Source organism: Nycticebus coucang, chromosome 24 (genome assembly GCF_027406575.1).
Source record: "Nycticebus coucang isolate mNycCou1 chromosome 24, mNycCou1.pri, whole genome shotgun sequence".
NCBI lineage: Eukaryota > Metazoa > Chordata > Mammalia > Primates > Lorisidae > Nycticebus > Nycticebus coucang.
In genome coordinates, this window is record NC_069803.1 from 8,846,368 (window position 1) to 8,866,032 (window position 19,665).

Below are 19,665 nucleotides of genomic sequence, written 5' to 3' on the forward strand. Positions count from 1 at the left end.
TATTTAACCGTAGCTTGGTCCTTGAGACTCTGCTCTACTTCTGACTTCGGGAATACAGTCTAAGAGTCTTTGGATACAATGGGATTTATGCCCTTAAATTCTTCTGTCATAAGCCATGTGAAGATCTTTATTTGTGGAAACTGGGAAGCCATGTGAAGATCTTTATTTGTGGAAACTGGGAATAATAATACCTACTTTGCCTACTTTTCAAAGTGGTTATAAGTATAAAATTGAGTAGAGTGATATCTCTAAACACCTCTGGGAAACAATATAATTTTACACTCATTTAAGGTGATAATATGATTTCACTACTGGATCTGGTTTACATTAATTACAGCTATGATAAATTGCTTTGGCACATAAAATGAAAATTCGATAATATTCTAGTTATGCAAGAGAAAGTAGTAGTAATGGTTAACATTTATTGTTTACCATGAAGAAACTGAGGTTTACAAAGATACCGTAACTTATACAAATATATATTATGTTTAAGTGACAGACCTGAATTGGAACCCAAAATGCCACCTCCATATTTTATGTACTTAATAGCAACTGGCATCTGCTGAATAGAAGGAAAGGTACTTTTCAAGTTCTTATAGATTTTTATTCCTTTTTTCTCTGATATATCAACTGACTGACAGCTGTTCTACACAATTTTTTTTTTTCTTGCAGCTCAGAAGTTTATTTTTTTATTTTTTTTTAGCTCAGAAGTTTATTAATGAAGGGGGTTGGGTCAGCTGGTGTTTACATGCTGACCCCTGCAGCCCTGTATCCCGGCTGTAGTGAGGAAGGGCTGGCTTCGCTGCTGGCCACAGGTGATATCATCCCAGGAACATACTGAATCCTCTCTCCTGGGTCCCTGTTGCCATGGCTGGAGCCCAGCACTAGCAGATAGGTTCCACTTCTGTTTCTTGTGCTTGAGCTAGAACATCGACTTTTTTTTTTTTTTTTTTTTGGCCTGGGATGGGTTTGAACCCGCCACCTCTGGCATATGGGACTGGCGCCCTACTCCTTGAGCCACAGGTGCCGCCCAGAACATAGACATTTTTTAGGATCTCAGCATAGTATGGGCCAAATACCTGCTGATTATGATGCATCAGCTTAACAAACTTCCAGCCTAGTTCTGTCAACTCTCCTTCGATGTGATTAAGGCCTTAAGGGAAGTGTAGCAGAGACTCCTGCATGCCACGAACCAAACAGCATTTGAGAAACAAAAGGAGGCGCTGATCTGGGGCAGTGCCTGTGGCTCAGTGAGTAGGGCGCCGGCCCCATATGCCAAGGGTGGCGGGTTCAAACCCAGCCCCGGCCAAACTGCAACAAAAAAATAGCCAGGCGTTGTTGGGGGGCGCCTGTAGTCCCAGCTGCTCGGGAGGCTGAGGCAGGAGAATCACGTAAGCCCAAGAGTTAGAGGTTGCTGTGAGCCGTGTGATGCCACGGCACTCTACCCGAGGGCGGTACAGTGAGACTCTGTCTCTACAAAAAAAAAAAAAAAAAAAGAAAAACAAAAGGAGGCGCTGATCAATGATACTACGGACACGGTTTTCTTTCTTGGTGATGTTCTGGAGTTGTCCTATAAGACATACTGTGTTTTCACTGCTTAGGGCAATAAAGCCCAGGTCCTTGAGGCCACAATGAATTCCTGAGACACCTGTTCACTCACATTCAACATAGCTTCTTCAGGCTTGGAGTTAAATTCCTCAGTCACAGCCTTGGTTATGCATTTCGGTTTATCCACAAATCCAGGTGAGTTGAATAAAATTGAGCCAGAGAAACTTCTAGTCACCAGTAAGACTGAGGCCAATATAGTCAAGTGGCGCAAATGGGACCCCACATCCTGGGCTGGGATTCTGTCCATCAGCAGAGTCTCAGGGAATTCTTCATTTTCAGGATCCCAGAGGAGGAGATTCAGGTAGCCCTGGTATAGTACCATTATGGGATTGGGAGGATCTGAACTCTTAGCTGCCTTGTTTGGAGGTGAACAGGCCATGCTGGAGGAGCTGGGCATGTCAGGAGAATTCCGACATGGTGTAATGAGGTCTGTGGCTGCTTTGGTTAGCCATTTCTTGGTGTAATCAAGGAGATTGGGTTGTTTGTCAAGGAGTTCCTGGAATTTAGCTCTTTCATACTGCATGGAATATTCCTGCAGGTAGGGTCGAATGCTCTGGATGGTATAGTTCACCATGTCCATTTTCATTAGGCCCAGAACATGGAAGCTGCCCCTCAGTAACTGTGCTGGATCTGTTATGCTCTGTAGTCTCTTTACTGCTTCATCTCGAACTGGTGCACATAGCAGGGTCATCAAACTAAGAATGTAGCTAGAGAGACGAGAGACATCTAGGGCTCCACATTCTGCTTCTTGCTTGAGGAGATCCATGTCCAGAGCTTCTTTAATCTCATTTTTTAGGCGGATGTGGCGTGGTAATAGCAGTGATAGCAAAACCTCCTTAACTTCTGTCATAAGTTCAAGAGCACAAGTGAATTCGGGAGGATTACTCAAGAGTTGTTCTCCTAGATGGTCCCCCAAAACATTGTACCATGTCTCCATGAACCTGTCTTCCAGACTGTTTGGAGATAAAACATTCTCTTCCATGTAGAAATTTTGGTTTACCGTGATATCATGAGTAATGCTCATACTGGAAACTTTGTTAATTGTTTCTATTAGACGAGGAGAGTAGTTATTTAAACAGAAGTCTTCCTCATCTTGGTTCTTCTCTGACGTTTCAGAATTATGGGCTCCACACTTTGCTTCATTTGGATCATGTTGGAGTACAGTTTCCTCACTCTTGGGCATCTTGATGTTATCTCTTCCTCTGTTCTGGACCCAATTTTTTTTTTCTTGTGGTTCAGGCAGGTAACATTACCTAGTGGGAATTTTATAGTATTAATGGACATGAAATTAAGGTTGTAGGCCTCATCAAAGTTGTAGTCTTGGATAAGTTACTTTATTTCCTTCAAATTTAGCTTTTTCACCTTTAAAAATGAGGACAGTAATTGTTTATGGAGTTATTTGGGGGCTTGAACAGCTCATGAATGCTAAATACTTAGGAAAGGCCTTGACCATAATAGCTTATTCAATAAATATTAGCAATCACTAATCACTTTTCTTTGGCAAAGTGAGCATTTTTCCTTTTGATGTTCCAATTAATGGGGCAGCAATATATTTTATATGCTTCATTGTCCAACTAAGGATATAATATGAATTATAATAGTATTTAAATATCAGGGTAACAAACATTTATTGTTTTTATTACTATGTGCCAGGCTCTGAAATAAGTGTTTGACCTATCTTATATAATTCTCATAACCCTCTGATTAGGGACCATTATTATCAACTTTTGGAAACTGAATTGTGGAGAGGCCAGATTTAGACAGCTGAGGAGTTAAGGTCTGAATGCCGTTGCACTGACTCCAGAGCCCATTCTCTCGGTGGTTTCGGAATTCCATGGATGAGAGAGGAAAAGTGTGCTTTTGGCGATTTCTGAGATTAGAGTCATTCTGTTGCTGAGGGAAAAAAATAACCTGTGTTTAAAAGTAAATCAAGGTAGCCCCATGAGAAAGGAGCATACCTTCACAGCCAAGGTTCCTAAGCAGAGTTCTATATTATTTCTATATCTCTAATTAATCTTTAATTCTGTATCCTGGACATATGAAGATCTGACTTGGAATCAGATTGTTAGAGTTCTGTGAAGACACACTTCCCTTTCCCTGGAATGTTGATCCTTGTTCCATTCCAAACTCCAAGACACTGGGCTTCATAGAATCTTGGGAATAAAAGGCATTCTGTGGGACCATTTAGTTCATTTTCTAAATGTTTTGGAAAGACCATCCATTTTAGATGAAAATGTTATTTTGAGTCTTCCAAGGAATCATAGTGGCCCTAACAACCCACTGCTTCATTGCATTTTACTTACCCTTCAAGACTTGACAGATGAATCAGTACTCTCAATTCCTTATGTTGTGAGTACAGTCAGTTTCCTTGGGGGGCATTGAGACCCAGTTGATCTTGAAATTTGATCAAAGCCGAACCTTTTTCTTTTTGAGGCAGTCTCACTATGTTGCTCTTGGTAGAGTGCTGCAGTGTCACAGCTCATAACAACCTCCAACTCTTGAGCTTAAGCAAGTCTCTTGCCTCAGCCTCCCAAGTAGCTGGGACTACAGGTGCCTGCCATAATGCCCAGCTGTTTTTTGGTTGAAGTTATCATTGTTGTTTAGCTGGCCCAGGCTGGGCTTGAATCCACCAGTCTTGGTGTATGTGGCCGCCACTCTACTCACTGAGCGATCCAAACTGTGAACCTTTTATTTATTTTCTTGCTAATTTTTACAGTAGTGGATGGATCGTCCTGTAATTTCTATTCCACTTTTCTACTCCTTTGAAACCTAGGTAGAAGGAAGTGGCTTCATATAAAAGACTGGAATTCAGTCTTCTGATGGCAGAGAAAATTAAGTGGAAAGAGAATTTTAGATTTGGGACCTGATTACTGATTTATTACTTTTCTCTAATGGGCTGTGTGGCCTTCAGTAAGTCGCTTCACCTCTCTAGTCTCACTTGCCTTACTTGTGAGTGAGGTATTATGACTACATGATTTCAAGAGTTGCTTTTAGTTTAAAACTTCCAGATTTCTCCATGATAACCCTGCGAGACTGAGTTTATTAAACCTTCTGTACCATGGCTAAAAGATTACCTATTCTTTTGTTACAGAATTTTTTGATGGCTTCTTGTTTGAAGAATCTCCAGCTGTTCTGATGATAGCCTAAGAAGAATGCATGCTGTTTGCTCTCGATGCCCAGCCAGGCCCACTCAGAAGCTGAGATCTCAGTCCTTAATGGAGACCGGGCCCCAGCAGGAATTGGGGTGCAGGAAATTGGCACCCAGATGGTTCCTCCACGTGAAGTCGTCTCAGGCTGTAGCTGACTAGAGAACACCTGGTAGCCAGGTTAGCCCGCCGTCAGGCACCCAGGGCAGGACAGCATGGTGTGGATTCAGAGGAGGAAGGTTTTGGCATCTTGCCTGTGCGTCACGGCTGCTGTCTTTCTGCTCGTCACACTTCAGGTACCAAGAATTTGGGTTGTGACTGTTGATTACTTGGCCTTTGCCATCTGCCCCTCCAGCCCCATCCCATTGTCTCAAAAACTCCAAGTATTTTAAGTATTTTACTTTTTTTTTTTTTTGGCAGTTTTTGGCTGGGGCTGGGTTTGAACGCGCCACCTCCAGTATGTGGGGCTAGCGCCCTACTCCTTTGAGCCACAGGCATCGCCCCTACGTTTTTCTTAATCCTCAAGGATCAGAGGTTTTCTACTGTTTAAGGCAGGGAAACCACTTTTTTTTTTTTTTTGAGACGGAGTCTTACTATGTCACCCTTGGTACAGTGCTGTGCCGTCACAGCTCACGGCAACTGCAAACTCTTGGGCTTAAGTGATTCTCTTGCCTCAGCCTCTCAAGTAGCTGGGACTACAGGAGCCTACTACACGCTTGGCTATTTTTTTGTTGTTGTAATTGTCATTGTTGTTTGGCAGGCTCGAGCTGGTTTTGAACCTGCTAGCCCCAGTGTATGTGGCCGGTGCCCTGGCTGTTGAGCTACAGGCACTGAGCGTACTTTTTTTTTTTTTTAACAGATGAAACTGAGGTTTAGTGAATGGATGTGCCAGGCAGAAACAAAGTCATTGATATTGGAGGTCAGTTTGGGATTCTTGAAGGGCCCTTGTTTTAGAGAAACAGAAAGTTAAGCTTTGTCTTTATTGGGTCAAAGTTGGATGGCTTCCTCAGAGTCCCCTATTGTTATCACTTTTGAAAGACTGCATTTTTCAAGAAGCAGGCAGTATTCTGAGAAGAAGATGGTCTGTACCTTGTAGTAAGGGCAGATTACCAACATCTGCACTGATCAGTTTCTCCACATGTGCTGCATGACCAAGATTTGTCTTCGGGTTGAAGGGACTGAAGTCCGTTCTTTAGTCCTTGCCCTGTTTCCATCAGTCAGGTGTTCGGAACTTTGTTTATTGCTTTCAAATTAAAATGAATACAAAATGCAGAATCATTTTTTCTAAATCTTGAAAGTACGATGTTGGTATTTTGATAGGAATGGCATTGAATAGGTAGATTGCTTTGGGAAGTATAGACATTTTAACAATGTTGATTCTTCCCGTCCATGAGCATGGTATGTTCTTCCATTTGTTAATATCCTCTGCTATTTCCTTTCTGAGGATTTCATAGTTTTCTTTATAGAGGTCCTTCACCTCTTTGTTAGGTATATTCCTAGGTATCTCATTTTCTTTGAAACTGTGGTGAAGGGAGTTGTGTCCTTAATTAGCTTCTCATCTTGACTGTTATTGGTGTGGACATTGATTTTATATCCTGAAACATTACTGTATTTTTTGATGACTTCTAGGAGTCTTGTGGTTGAGTTTTTGGGGTTCTCTAAGTATAAGATCATGTCATCAGCAAAGAGGGAGAGTTTGACCTCCTCTGCTTCCATTTGGATTCCCTTTATTTCCTTGTCTTGCCTAATTGTATTGGCTAGAACTTCCGGCACTATGTTGAATAGTAAAGGTGACAGAGGACAACCTTGTCTGGTTCCAGTTCTATGAGGAAAAGCTTTGAGTTTTACTCCATTCAGTAAAATATTGGCTGTGGGTTTGTCATAGATAGCTTCAATCAGTTTTAGAAATGTGCCACCTATGCCTATACTCTTCAGTGTTCTAATTAGAAAAGGATGCTGGATTGTATGGAACCGAAAAAAACCCCGAATAGCTAAGGCAGTTCTTAGTAATAAAAATAAAGCTGGGGGCATCAGCATACCAGATTTTAGTCTGTACTACAAAGCCATAGTGGTCAAGACAGCATGGTACTGGCACAAAAACAGAGACATAGACACTTGGAATCTAACTGAAAACCAAGAAATGAAACTAACATCTTACAACCACCTAATCTTCGATAAACCAAACAAGAACATACCTTGGGGGAAAGACTCCCTGTTCAATAAATGGAGTTGGGAGAACTGGATGTCTACATGTAAAAGACTGAAACTGGACCCACACCTTTCCCCACTCACAAAAATTGATTCAAGATGGATAAAGGACTTAAATTTAAGGCATGAAACAATAAAAATCCTCAAAGAAAGCATAGGAAAAATTGGAAGATATTGGCCTGGGGAAAGACTTCATGAAGAAGACTGCCATGGCAATTGCAACAACAACAAAAATAAACAAATGGGACTTCATTAAACTGAAAAGCTTCTATACAGCTAAGGAGACAATAACCAAAGCAAAGAGACAACCTACACAATGGGAAAGGATATTTGCATATTTTCAATCACACAAAAGCTTGATAACTAGGATCTATAGAGAACTCAAATTAATCCACATGAAAAAAGCCACCAATCCCATATATCAATGGGCAAGAGACATGAATAGAACTTTCTCTAAAGACGACAGACGAATGGCTAACAAACACATGAAAAAATATTCATCATCTCTATATATTAGAGAAATGCAAACCAAAACAACCCTGAGATATCATCTAACCCCAGTGAGAATGGCCCACATCACAAAATCTCAAAACTGCAGATGTTGGCGTGGATGTGGAGAGAAGGGAACACTTTCACAATGCTGGTGGGACTGCAAACTTTCTGGAAGGAAGGAAGTATGGAGAAACCTCAAAGCACTTAAGCTAGACTTCCCATTTGATCCTGCAATCCCATTACTGGGCATCTACCCAGAAGGAAAAAAATCCTTTTATCATAAGGACACTTGTACTAGACTGTTTATTGCAGCTCAATTTACAATCGCCAAAATGTGGAAACAGCCTAAATGCCCACCAACCCAGGAATGGATTAACAAGCTGTGGTATATGTATACCATGGAATACTATTCAGTCATTAAAAAAAATGGAGACTTTACATCCTTCGTATTAATCTGGATGGAAATGGAAGACATTATTCTTAGTAAAGCATCACAAGAATGGAGAAGCATGAATCCTATGTACTCAATTTTGATATGAGGTTAATTAATGACAATTAAGGTTATGGGGGGGAAGCAGAAAGAGGGACGGAGGGAGGGGGGTGGGTCTTGGTGTGTGTCACACTTTATGGGGGCAAGACATGGTTGCAGGAGGGACTTTACCTAACAATTGCAATCAGTGTAACCTGGCTTATTGTACCCTCACTGAATCCCCAACAATAAAAAAAAACAAAAAAAACAACAAATTGAAATAAATACTGAACAGTGTTAGTAAAAGCATAGACATAAACTTGGGTGTATTTTCCACCCATCCAAGTACCAACTGTCCATTTCAAAATCCAAAGGGCTTATAGAGGTTATTTGTGGATGTGAGTGGTTCAAGTGTGGGACTGGTGGAAACTAAATGTTCTCCGGGCTGTTTCCTTTGGAGTATTGAGTGAGATAATGCTGAGAAAGGCACGTTTGAATCTGGCAGCCAGGCTGGTCTGTGACTCTGCCACTTCTGCTGCCCTAGGGAGACTCTGCTCAAAGGAAGCAGTTGATGCCTTGTCTATCAAGGAGGTAAATAGTACCTGATTCATGGGAGGGCTGGATTTTCCTCTTTCTGTGGAAGGTTATGTGAGAGCTTTGATCTTACTAGGCATTTACTTTGGCACTTTTTCCAGTTATGAGGAATGCCTGGATCTAAGCTAAGATGTCTTCCTTTTGATGTCAGAATAAATTGCCATGTTTTTGAATGTGCATGTCATTCTAAGTTTCCAGAGCAAGGCAAGTGGTGTGATGACTGGAGCAAAACCTTTGTTTGGCTCAGTTTCAGTTTTGTCACCAACGTGGCAGTATGGTTTGATCTGTTTTCCCAGTTCTCACTAGTACGGTGGTAATGCTATTTTTAAAAAACACTGTAAATGAAAAAATACAATACCGATGCAGTATTTTACTGATTTGTAGATTAGGCAGATGAAGTAATTTTCCACATGAATAGGATAAAGGAAGGATGAATAAAAAAAAATTCATGTCATGGGTCTGATACGACTAGTCTGTTAGGGTTGCTGTGAGAGTACCACAGACTGAGGAGCTTAAACTGCCACAATTTGTTTTCTCACAGTTTTGGAGACTGGAAAGGTCACAGTCAGGGTGTTGGCAGGGTTGTTTCTCCCCCTCCCCCGGCTGACAGGAGGCTTCTTCTCCCTGGGCAAATTCCTCCTTGTTATAAGAATACTAGTCATACTGGATTGGGGCCACCCATTGTAACTTAATTACCTCTGCAAAGACCCTTTCTCCACATACTATCACATTCTTAGGTACTGGTGGGTCGGGACTTCAACATACAAATTTTTTTGATATACATCTCAGCCTATAATAGATTCTATAATATTTACTTAAGTAATAATAATCTAAATATGAAAACGTTAAGCTTACCTACAGTTAAGCTAAAATATTATAGTTGTCTGGGAGAAATCATTTATCTTAGACATTGTTTTCCTTCACACTTACATATGTAGAACCTCCCTAGTTGACCACCTCCCTGAACTGACCACCTCCTTAAGTTGGCCTCATTTTTGCAGGCTAGGTAAGCACTACATGGGGGTATCAGTACAGCAGGCTGACTTCCCGTCAGCACTGTCGACCACTTCTGTATGTTGACCAGTTTGTTACAGTCCCTTGGGTAATCAACTTACAGATTGGGGTTGTATATATATCTTCATTTATTTTTGGATTTTACTTTTTACTTACACAAATAATTCGAGAATACATTTGGAGTATTTTTAAAAAAATCTATGACATAATTAGCATTTCACCTAGATGTATGTTAGTGTAAGATTCTCTTACAGATAGAAACTTTAAAAAATTTTACGTAGGCCAGGAGAGGTGGCTCACGCCTGTACTTCTAGCACTTAGGGAGGCTGAGGTCGGTGGATTATGTGACTTTGGGAGTTGGAGATCAGCTGAGCAAGGAGAGACTGTCTCTACTAAAAATAGAAAAACTAGCTAGGCATGGTGGTGGGTGCTTGTATCCCAGCTACTTGGGTGGCTGAGGCAAGACGATCACTTAAGCCCAAGAGTTTGAGGTTGCTGTGAGCTGCGATGCTATGGCACTCTACTGTGGGCAAGAGAGTGAGACTCTGTCTCGAATAAATAAATAGATAAAAAGGAATTTAATGGAACTATATTACTGTGATCATATCCAAAAGAATTAATACTTAATACCCTCTGCGTATAGGCTAGGCTTAATTTTTTTCAAGTGTCTCAAAAAAGTCTTTTTATAATGGATTGGTTTGAATCTGGAACAAACAAATTCCACACATTGCATTTAGTTGGTATGTCTCAAGTTTTATGTTTTGATTTTTTGTTTCTAATTGTAGAAGTTTCTTCTGCTCCACCATATCATAAATTTGTTGAAGAAACTGGATCAGGAGTTCTTTTGAGTTTCCTAGACCATGGATTTGGCTGATTTTATCCTCATGGTTCTGTTTAATATGTTTTTCTAGCCTCCCTGGTGATTGGCAGAAGAATTTTTCCTTAATACAATTCCTATTGTTTGGAAGTGAGCTTACATCTCATACAGTAGACATTGATCAGAAGTATGGAACCAATATTATCTTTGAAGTTATATGCCTTTCTTATATATATCACTCTATAAAAGCCTTTCTTTTAAATGATGAGCTGTCTATTTGCAAGGTAAGGTCAGATAAAAAGGTAAACTTTGTGGCCACAGGTCAACTCCATTCCACCAAGCTACTGGGGAAGGGCCACATTATTACCTTGTAAAAATGCTGATAAATCTAGTGGCAACAATTAGACTTTAGTTTTCATTGGTGGTTTTTCTACTTTAATGCTGACTTTGGTGTCACAGATGATTTCTGAATTTTTTTTTTTTTTAATCAGAGTGTCACTCTGTCACCTTGGGTAAAGTGCTGTGGCATCACAGCTCACAGCAACCTCAAACCCTTGGGCTTAAGTGATTCTCTTGCTTCTGCCTCCCAAGTAGCTGGGACTACAGGTGCCCACCATAACGCCTGGCTATTTTTTTGTTGCAGTTGTTGTTTAGCTGGCCCGGGCCGGGTTCGAACCCACCAGCCTTGGTGCATGTGGCTGGGTGGCTGGCATTGTAACCACTGTGCTATGGGCACCGAGCCACCCAGCTAATTTTTTTATTTTTAGTAGAGACCGGTCTCACTCTTGCTCAGGCTGGGTCACATGAATTCTTAAAAGCAGAGAACCTTTCCTGGCCAGGATCAGAGACAGAAGAGTTAGAGAAATGCAGTGTTGTTGGTTTGAAGATGGAGCCAAGAATCGTGGGTGGCCTGTGAGAGTTAGAAAAGGCTGGAAAGCAGATTCTCTTCTGGAGTCTCCAGAAGGGTGCAGAGCTCTGTGAAGCCCTTGGTTTTAGCCCAGCAAGACCCTTTTCAGATCTCCCTCTTCCAGAACTGTGTGATAACAAATCTGTATTGTTTCAATTTGCTGTTTGTGATAATTTGTTATAGCAGCCGTGAAACTCTAAGAGGCTCAATCGTAGAGACAAATTTGGGATGTGCAAAAGGAAATTAAACAGTCCGACTCTGGTAATAACTGTCTTCCCTTTTAGGTAGTGGTTGAGCTGGGAAAATTTGAAAGGAAGAAGTTTAAAAATTCCCATTTCCAAGATGGACATTCAGAAAAGGAGAAAGTACCGAAACGTCTCCATCCATTCCTTATGAAAGAAGCGCTGGCCTGGAATAGGCTAAAAACCATGGAAATTGCTAGCTACCCCATTATGCTCTGGTGGTCCCCGCTGACGGGGGAGACTGGAAGGTTGGGCCAGTGTGGAGCCGATGCTTGTTTCTTCACCATCAACCGGACCTACCTGCATCACGACAGGACCAAAGCCTTCCTCTTCTATGGTGAGTACGGCCTTTCCGCCTTTGTTTGCTGTTATCTCACTGCAAAGGAGAGTTACTGCTTACTTCCAAGGAAAGATGGTGAGGCTCCCCTTGAAAACACTTTAATGTACACCTGATTTCCTTTGCACTTAACTCGGTGGAAGGCTGGAGCATTTAGCAAGTACAATAAATGAACAAATATGACCAACTTAGAGGTGGTTGGACAAGCCACTTGGAGTCGACAGGCAGCTGTTGTGCCTGTAGAAACTGACATTCAGAGAATTGGGTATCACTTATCCTGCTGACATCAATTTCGAATGGCAACTTGTGATTATGTAGCCAGGAGATTTTGATTTCAGTAACACATGTTTAATTGGACATAAGCCAAACATGTTGTTCTCTATTTCTTTAATGTCAGATTGATCAGAAATAAAAATAAAAAAAATTGTTTGGCATCTGCTTTCCAAAGTAAGCTGTATTCATCATTTCTTGAAGCTGATGATATGTCATGCTGGGATGGGAGGGCAGCCAGACCCAGGGAGGTGGATTTGGCAGGACGTCAGCTGCAGGTACAAGTATGGAGCTCCTGGCTGGTGAGCAGGAGTGGGAGGGGGAGCAGATGAGCCAATGGACAACATAGAGGCAAAGGTAGTCCCTTAAGTTGGGAAGTTAGTGAAGGATAACCAGCTGCAGGGTGGGCGAGAGTGTGTATATGCCTCTGTGTGTCTGATGCTGGCTTTGGAGAGGCAGGACTGAGGTTGGGATATAGAGCTGAGGTCCTTCTCAGCGTTCTGCTAATAACGGCTTTAGTAAAGCAGAGAATGGGTTCGGGGGAATCAGATGATATATAACCCACTAGTTGGTCAGAGGTGCTGGGAAATGGCTACTAGTGCCTGGTATCATTACACATTCAGGGAACTCTTTGGTACTTAAAAATCCAGATAAAATTCTAGGTCTTTAAAAATCCAGGTCCTACAAAAAACAATAAAAAACATTAGATAGGCTAGGTGCCCATAGCGCAGCAGTTAGGGTGCTGGCCACATGCACCAAGGCTGGTGGGTTCAAACCCAGGCTGGGCCTGCCAAACAACAATGACAACAACACAAAAAAATAGCCAGGTGTTGTGGGGGGGGCACCTGTAGTTCCAGCTACTTGGGAGGCTGAGGCAAGAGAATCACTTAAGCCCAAGAGTTTGAGGTTGCTGTGAGCTGTGACCCCACAGCATTCTACTGAGGGCAACAGACTCTGTCTCAGTAAAACAAATAAATAAATAAAATAAATAAAAAATAAAAATAGCTGGGCATTGTGGTGGGTACCTATAGTCCCAGCTACTTTGGAGGCTGAGGCAAGAGGATCACATGAGCCCAAGAGTTTGAGGTTGCTGTGAGTTATGATGCTACTGCACTCTCTTCTGGCTGACAGAGTGAGACTGTCTAAAAAGAAAAAAAAGAAGTAAAATATTACAAGGATAATTGCAACCCCATATGAGCTCTTTCCTGATCCATCTCACTTCCGTTCCTCCTACTCTAGAGGAAATAATGATCCTGAAGTTGGGGTGTGTGTATAACAATGTGCAAGGTTGGACAATTAAGTTTGTGAACTCATCTTAGAAAAAAACTCTACATATCTGATTGCTGAATATCACTGTGTTTACCAGATGGCCAAGGGGAGCACTTTGAAAATGATTGTGGTGACATTCAGCACTGAGGTATGCAGCACTTTTTCTAGGATGGGTTTGGGAACCTAATCGTACAACCTTGAAAGTATGTTACAAGAAATTTATTTAAGTATATGTAATGCTACTCCAGGGAAAACAAGTTGTGAATGTATACATATACACACACACACACAGACACACAAATGTACACATAGGTATGCACACACACACACACAAACCCCTCCTCATATATACATTTACAGGCTTAGCATCCCAAATTTGAAAATTCAAAACCTAAAATGCTACCAAATCTAAACTTACTGAATACTCACGTGATGCTCAAAGGAAATGCTCACTGGCACCTTTTTTTTTTTTTTGTGGAGACAGAGTCTCACTTTATCACACTCAGTAGAGTGTGGTGGCATCACAGCTCACAGCAACCTCCAACTCTTGCCTCAGCCTCCCGAGTAGCTGGGACTACAGGCGCCCACCACAACGCCCAGCTATTTTTTTTGTTGCAGTTTGGCTGGGGCTAGGTTCAAACCTGCCACCCTTGGTATATGGGGCCGGCACCATACTCACTGAGCCACAGGCGCTGCCCTCACTGGCACCTTTTGGATTTTTGGATTTGGGATGCTCCATCAGTATGGTATAAATATTCCAAAATTCAAAAAAATCCAAAACTCCTGGTCTCAGGCATTTCAGAACAGGGATCCCTGGCCTGTATATGCCTACGTGTGTGTGCACTCACACACACACATCCTTTGTGGCTGGTATGCAGGTTTGCATCCCTCTCCTTTCTGTGGAGATGTAACAGAAGTTACACCAGTTTGGAAGTTTCCTAGTGACTGCTTCTATGTGGGTCTATATCCTTTTACTGAAGTGAGAACTTGAATACTAAATCTGGTTTCCCAGAAGCCTACAAAGCAGTACTTAGCTTGGTGACTTTTCCAGGACTCACAGAGGTAAGATTCACATACTTAGTTTTATCAGCAAGCTCAGAGCTGATTTTTCTCTCAGGGATGACTCATTTCCAATTGAATTCTTAGGAAACCTGATGTGTCAAACAGAATGCTTCTGGTTGGATTTTCATACTCAGATCCTGGTGCTCTCTGACACCTGAACCCCTTGGTGACTTTAATTGAGAAAGTTCGTGTGCATTAACTTGGTGTTCATGGCTCTGTGTATTCTGACTCCAGCCTGTCTTCCAAATCTAACCTCTCTGACTCTGCCAACTAACCTTATGGTTAAAAGTCAAAATAGAATCATCGCCATTTTAGGCATTAGCCACACATATTTCTAACTTAGCACCATTGCTCATTCAGTTTCTGTGTCCTAGACTGCCTTTTTTGTATTGTTCTTGTCAGAACAATCTACTGGATACCATTTGTTTGGCCACATGAATAATACATCTTCTGATGTCAAAAATTAACGCCTTAAGGAAAAGGTAGCACTCAGCCACAACACAGGATTAAATACATTTGCACCACAAAAGAAGTGCGAATGAATCTTATGGAGTTTCAAAGACAGGAGGGAACACCTAAGATTGGAGGGAGCAATCAGCCTTCAGAAGCCCCCCTTTCTCATGTAAGGGAATCTGAAGGAGGCCTCCGAGGAGGTTGGGATTGGAGGACGTTTTAATATGACACATAGCACCAATGAGGGCATGGAGGAAAAAAATGAGGAGTAATATCTGAGGTACTGCAAGGATTTTGGTTGGCTGTAGCATGGCTCTGTGGAAGGACTGAAGGACATGGGGCCCAGAGCATGGGAGAGCCTTAATTGTTAGCTTTAGATTGTCCATCAAAGTAGAGCAATGGCCCCCAATGGCTATAGTTTCATGGCAGACAATTTTTCTGCTGACTGGGGGTTTGGGGGCGGATCTGGCAGGAGGCAGAGCTCAGGAGGTGGTGCGAGTGATGGGAGTGGTTGTGAATACCAAGGGAGCTTTGCTGACTTGCCTGCAGCTCTCCTACTGTGCTCATCTCCTGCTGTGTGGCCTGGGAGGAGGATGTAGGTTGGGGATCACAGAATTAGAGGACCATGCTGGGGAGCCACTGAAATTGAACAGTCTTTTAAAATTCAACTCAAATACAGTACCTATAAACCTTCCTGATTCCCTGCCATCAGATGAAGCCCCTCTACTCTAAATGCCCCTAGAGCCTTCTATAGCTCTGTCATGTCATTTAATTGAGTAGCTACTCTATGGCAGGCACAGTGCCAATCATGAGGACTGGAGAAGATAAATAAGGTAATGATGGCATTTGGTCTTGTAGGTGCCATCTTTTCTTCCCTAGTGGAATGTAAAGTTTTTGATATTTGGACAACATCAGTCCATCTTTGTGCTTCCTCCCAACCCCTACATGCAGCTCACTGCTTTGTACACAGTAGGTGCTCAGAAAATATTCAGAGACTTAGAGCCATGAAGGAGCTGAGAGTCTAAACTCCTTTTTGTGAAGGGGAAAGGACTGAGGTTCAGGGAGGTTAGAGATGTGCTGAGGCACACAGTAGTTAGCAGCAGGGTTAGGTGAAGAACCAGGGGGTCTTTCTAGACCATATTCCAGTAGGCACTCTTGAGCATAATTAAACCTGGATATTTGGGTTTTGAGCAATTTCTTTTTGTTTTATTTTGACACAGGGTCTCTCTCTTTTGCCCAGGCTGGAGTGCTGTGTCTTGACCATAGCTCATTACAGCTTTAAACTCCTGGGCTCAATGATCGGTTTTCCACAGGCTCCTGAGTAGCTTCCTGCCATGTGAACAGCTAATTTGTCTGTATTTTTATAGAGATGGGGTCTCACTATGTTGTCCAGACTTGTCTTGACCTCCTGGCCTCAAGCAATCCTCCTGCTTTGGCCTCCCAAAGTGCTAGGATTATGGAAGGTGCTCTTTTTTTTTTTTTTTTTTTGAGACAGAGTGTCAAGCTGTCACCCTGGGTAGAGTGCCGTGCCGTGGTGTCACAGCCCAGCAACCTCAAACTCTTGGGCTTAAGCGATTCTCTTGCCTCAGCATTCCAAGTAGCTGGGACTACAGGCACTCAACACAATGTCCAGCTATTTTGTTGTTGTAATTGTCATTGCTGTTTGATGGGCCCTGGGCTGGACTCGAACCCACCAGCTCCTGTGTATGTGGCTGGCGTCCTAGCTGCTGAGATATAGGCACCGAGCTGGTGCATTTTTTTTAACAAACTCAATTAGAAATTGAATTCATTAATAAGGTCTATTGAGCAAAACAGAATGAAGACAGCATGCTTTTCTTTATCTGAGAGTTCCAAATTCTAATTAAGTAGGTCATTTAAAACTGCCAGTGGGACTCTGGCGCAGCAGGATTGAAAAAGAAAAGACAGAAAAAAATGATTGAGGTTTTAAAAGCTGACCTAGTTAAGAAAAGGAAACTTGAAAGAGTATATGACCTCAAAACTTTTGTAAACAAGAACATTTTTTATTTTGTTTGTTATCTTTAGTAACCTTTTTTTTTGAGACAGAGCCTCAAGCTGTTGTCCTGGGTAGAGTGCTGTGCAATCACGGCTCACAGTAACTTCCAACTAACTCCTGGGCTCATGTGATTCTCTTGCCTTTGCCTCCCAAATAGCAGGGACTACAGGCACCCGCCACAATGCCTGGCTATTTTTTGGTTGCAGCCATCATTGTTGTTTGGCAGGCCTGGGCTGGATTCGAACCCGCCAGCTCAGGTGTATGTGGCTGGCACCTTAGCCACTTGAGCCACAGGTGCCGAGCCAGTAATTTATTATTTTTTTTTAAGACAGAGTCTCCCTTTGTCATCCTTGGCAGAGTGCTGTAGCATCACAGCTCACAGCAACCTCAAACTCTTGGGTTCAAGTGATCATCTTGCCTCAGCCTCTGGAGTAGCAGGGACTACAGGCACCCGCCACAATACCTGGCTGTTTTTTAGAGACAGAGTGTTACTCTTGTCACCCTGAGTAGAGTGCCATGGCGTCATAGCTCACAGCAACCTCAAACTCTTGGGTTCAAGTGATTCTCTTGCCTCAGCCTCCCAAGTAGCTGGGACTACAGGCACCTGCCACAACACTTGGCTATTTGTAGAGATGGGGTCTCCCTCTGGCTCAGGCTGATCTCAAACATGAGCTCAGGCAATCCACCTGCCTGAGCCTCCCAAGTGCTGGGATTATAGGCATGAGCCACCATACCTGGCACCTTTAGTAGCTTATTTTTGTTTTCTTCTTTCTAGGAATAATTCATTTACCTAATAGAAACACATTCCTGAAGGTATAAAGACTTCAGCCAGTGACTGTGTCTGCCTCTGCTTTGATCTATTTGAGAACTGCAAGGATTTAACTATTAACAATTCTCTGAAATAAAAATTAAGTAGCATGAGTGATATGTCATTTTTTGAATTAAATGTCTAGGGAGTTACTGAAGTTAGTCTTAGAAACAGTCATTTTAGTGATTTCAAAACATAACTACAATTTTAGTTTTTAAGTTCAAGTATATGTGAGGGTACAAACAACTAGGTTACAACATTTGCATTTGCTAGGTAGAGTCCTTTTTATAGTTGTGTCCCACACCCAAGAGGTGCCCATTAAGTGGGAGCACCCAATCTCTTGGCAGATGTCCCCTGTGAAGGAGGGTCAGAGTGTCTTTCTCCAGTGAGGGCAGTCAGCAGAGGAGGGACCTGCTTATGGTTTTGGTGGTTTCTAAATAGAAATTTTATTTTATTTTTTTGAGTGAAGGCAGTCAGCAGAGGAGGGACCTGCTTATGGTTTTGGTAGTTTCTAAATAGAAATTTTATTTTATTTTTTTGAGACAGAGCCTTAAAAGCTATTGCCCCGGGTAGAGTGCGGTGGCATCACAGCTCATAGCAACCTCCAACTCCTGGGCTCAAGCGAGTCTTCTGCCTCTGCCTCCCAAGTAGCTGGGACTACAGGCACCTGCCACAACACCTGGCTGTTTATTGAGTGCAGCCGTCAATGTTGTTTGGTAGGCCCTGGCTGGATTCGAACCTGCCAGCTCAGGTGTATGTGGCTGGCGCCTTAGCCCCTTCAGCCACAGGCGCTGAGCCTCTAAACAGAAATTTTTAGTAAGTACAGGCTCCTGGAAAGAAAGTGAAAAAGTAGGCTACTGCAGTATTTCTCTTCCTCAGGAATATGGATAACAGTACACCTTGGAGAAGTGTGGAGGTTAGGGGTAGGAGGAACATGGATTTGTTCTACCTTGAAGAAAAACTGTGATTTGGCTTTCCAGCACAGGGATGGAGTTTCAGTTTTCCCAGGGATTGGTGGCCTGTGGTGTGCCACCCTTGGGTGGTACAGCCTCCTTGATCCCCCTTCCATGGGGTTTCTAGGCACTTTTTTCCATTTATTTATTTATTTTGTTTTTTGAGAGTTTCACTTTATCGCCCAGGTCTTAGCTCACGGCAACCTCAATCTCCTGGGTTCAAGTGATCCTCCTGCCTCAGCTTCCTACTTGGGACTGAGGCAAGGACTCAGGATTGTGCCTCAAGGCCTGGCTAATTTTTCTATTTTTAGTGAAGACGGGTCTCACTCTTGCTCAGGCTGGTCTGGAACTCCTGAGCTCAATCGATCCTCCAGGCTTAGCCTCCCAGAGTGTTAGGATTCCTGGTTCAAGCCAGTGTGCCTGGCCTCAGGTACTTTCTTCAGTGTGATCTCGTTTGCTTTCCAGAATGGACTTATAGGGAGGAGTTTTTATATCTACTTTAATGAAGAGGAAACTAAATCACAGTGTAAAAGGACTCAAACTTTCTCTTATTGTGAGAGTGTGAAATATATTATTACAGTCCAAATTATATTTCAGACATTGGACTGAAATATAGACGTGGAGTAAATTATATTTCAGACATTGGACTGAAATATAGATGTGAAGTAAAAGAATAATCAGCTGCAGGTGGTACCATTCAGATGACTTCCTGAAGGTGAGGACCTGTGAGGAGGGTTTTCAGAAGAGAGGCTGTGGACACCACTGTGTGGGGAGGCTCAGTCACCGAGCGCTGTGAGGGAAGCAGCAGGAGCCAGAGTTGGCATCAGCGCTGCTGCCCAATGTGTTAGTGAGAACGGTGTTCTGGCTAAAAAGGTCTTCTGAGTGATAAAATGTCTCACATACACCTTCTATGGGTTACCAGCTGTCAGAGAGTTGTAACAAAATGCATTTAGGACCAATGATAGCAAACACAGTGAAGGCTTCCTTTGTTTCAGAGGACCC

The 19,665-nt window shown here is 42.5% G+C and overlaps 1 protein-coding gene across 5 annotated transcripts in view; it reads left to right on the plus strand.

The window, feature by feature from the left end:
• The first annotated feature begins 4,697 nt into the window (after positions 1 to 4,697).
• Positions 4,698 to 19,665, plus strand: part of FUT10 (fucosyltransferase 10) — a 427,469-nt gene continuing 412,501 nt past the window's right edge. For 4 of the 5 annotated variants that reach the window (XM_053578687.1, XM_053578689.1, XM_053578688.1 and 1 more), the window contains exons 1-2: positions 4,704 to 5,050; positions 11,540 to 11,834. In XM_053578687.1, coding sequence (XP_053434662.1) covers positions 4,970 to 5,050; positions 11,540 to 11,834 — 376 coding nt within the window. In that variant the 5' untranslated portion in view covers positions 4,704 to 4,969. Of the gene's footprint in view, positions 5,051 to 11,539; positions 11,835 to 19,665 lie in introns of all 5 variants that reach the window. The other variant, XM_053578686.1, reaches the window with a different exon arrangement.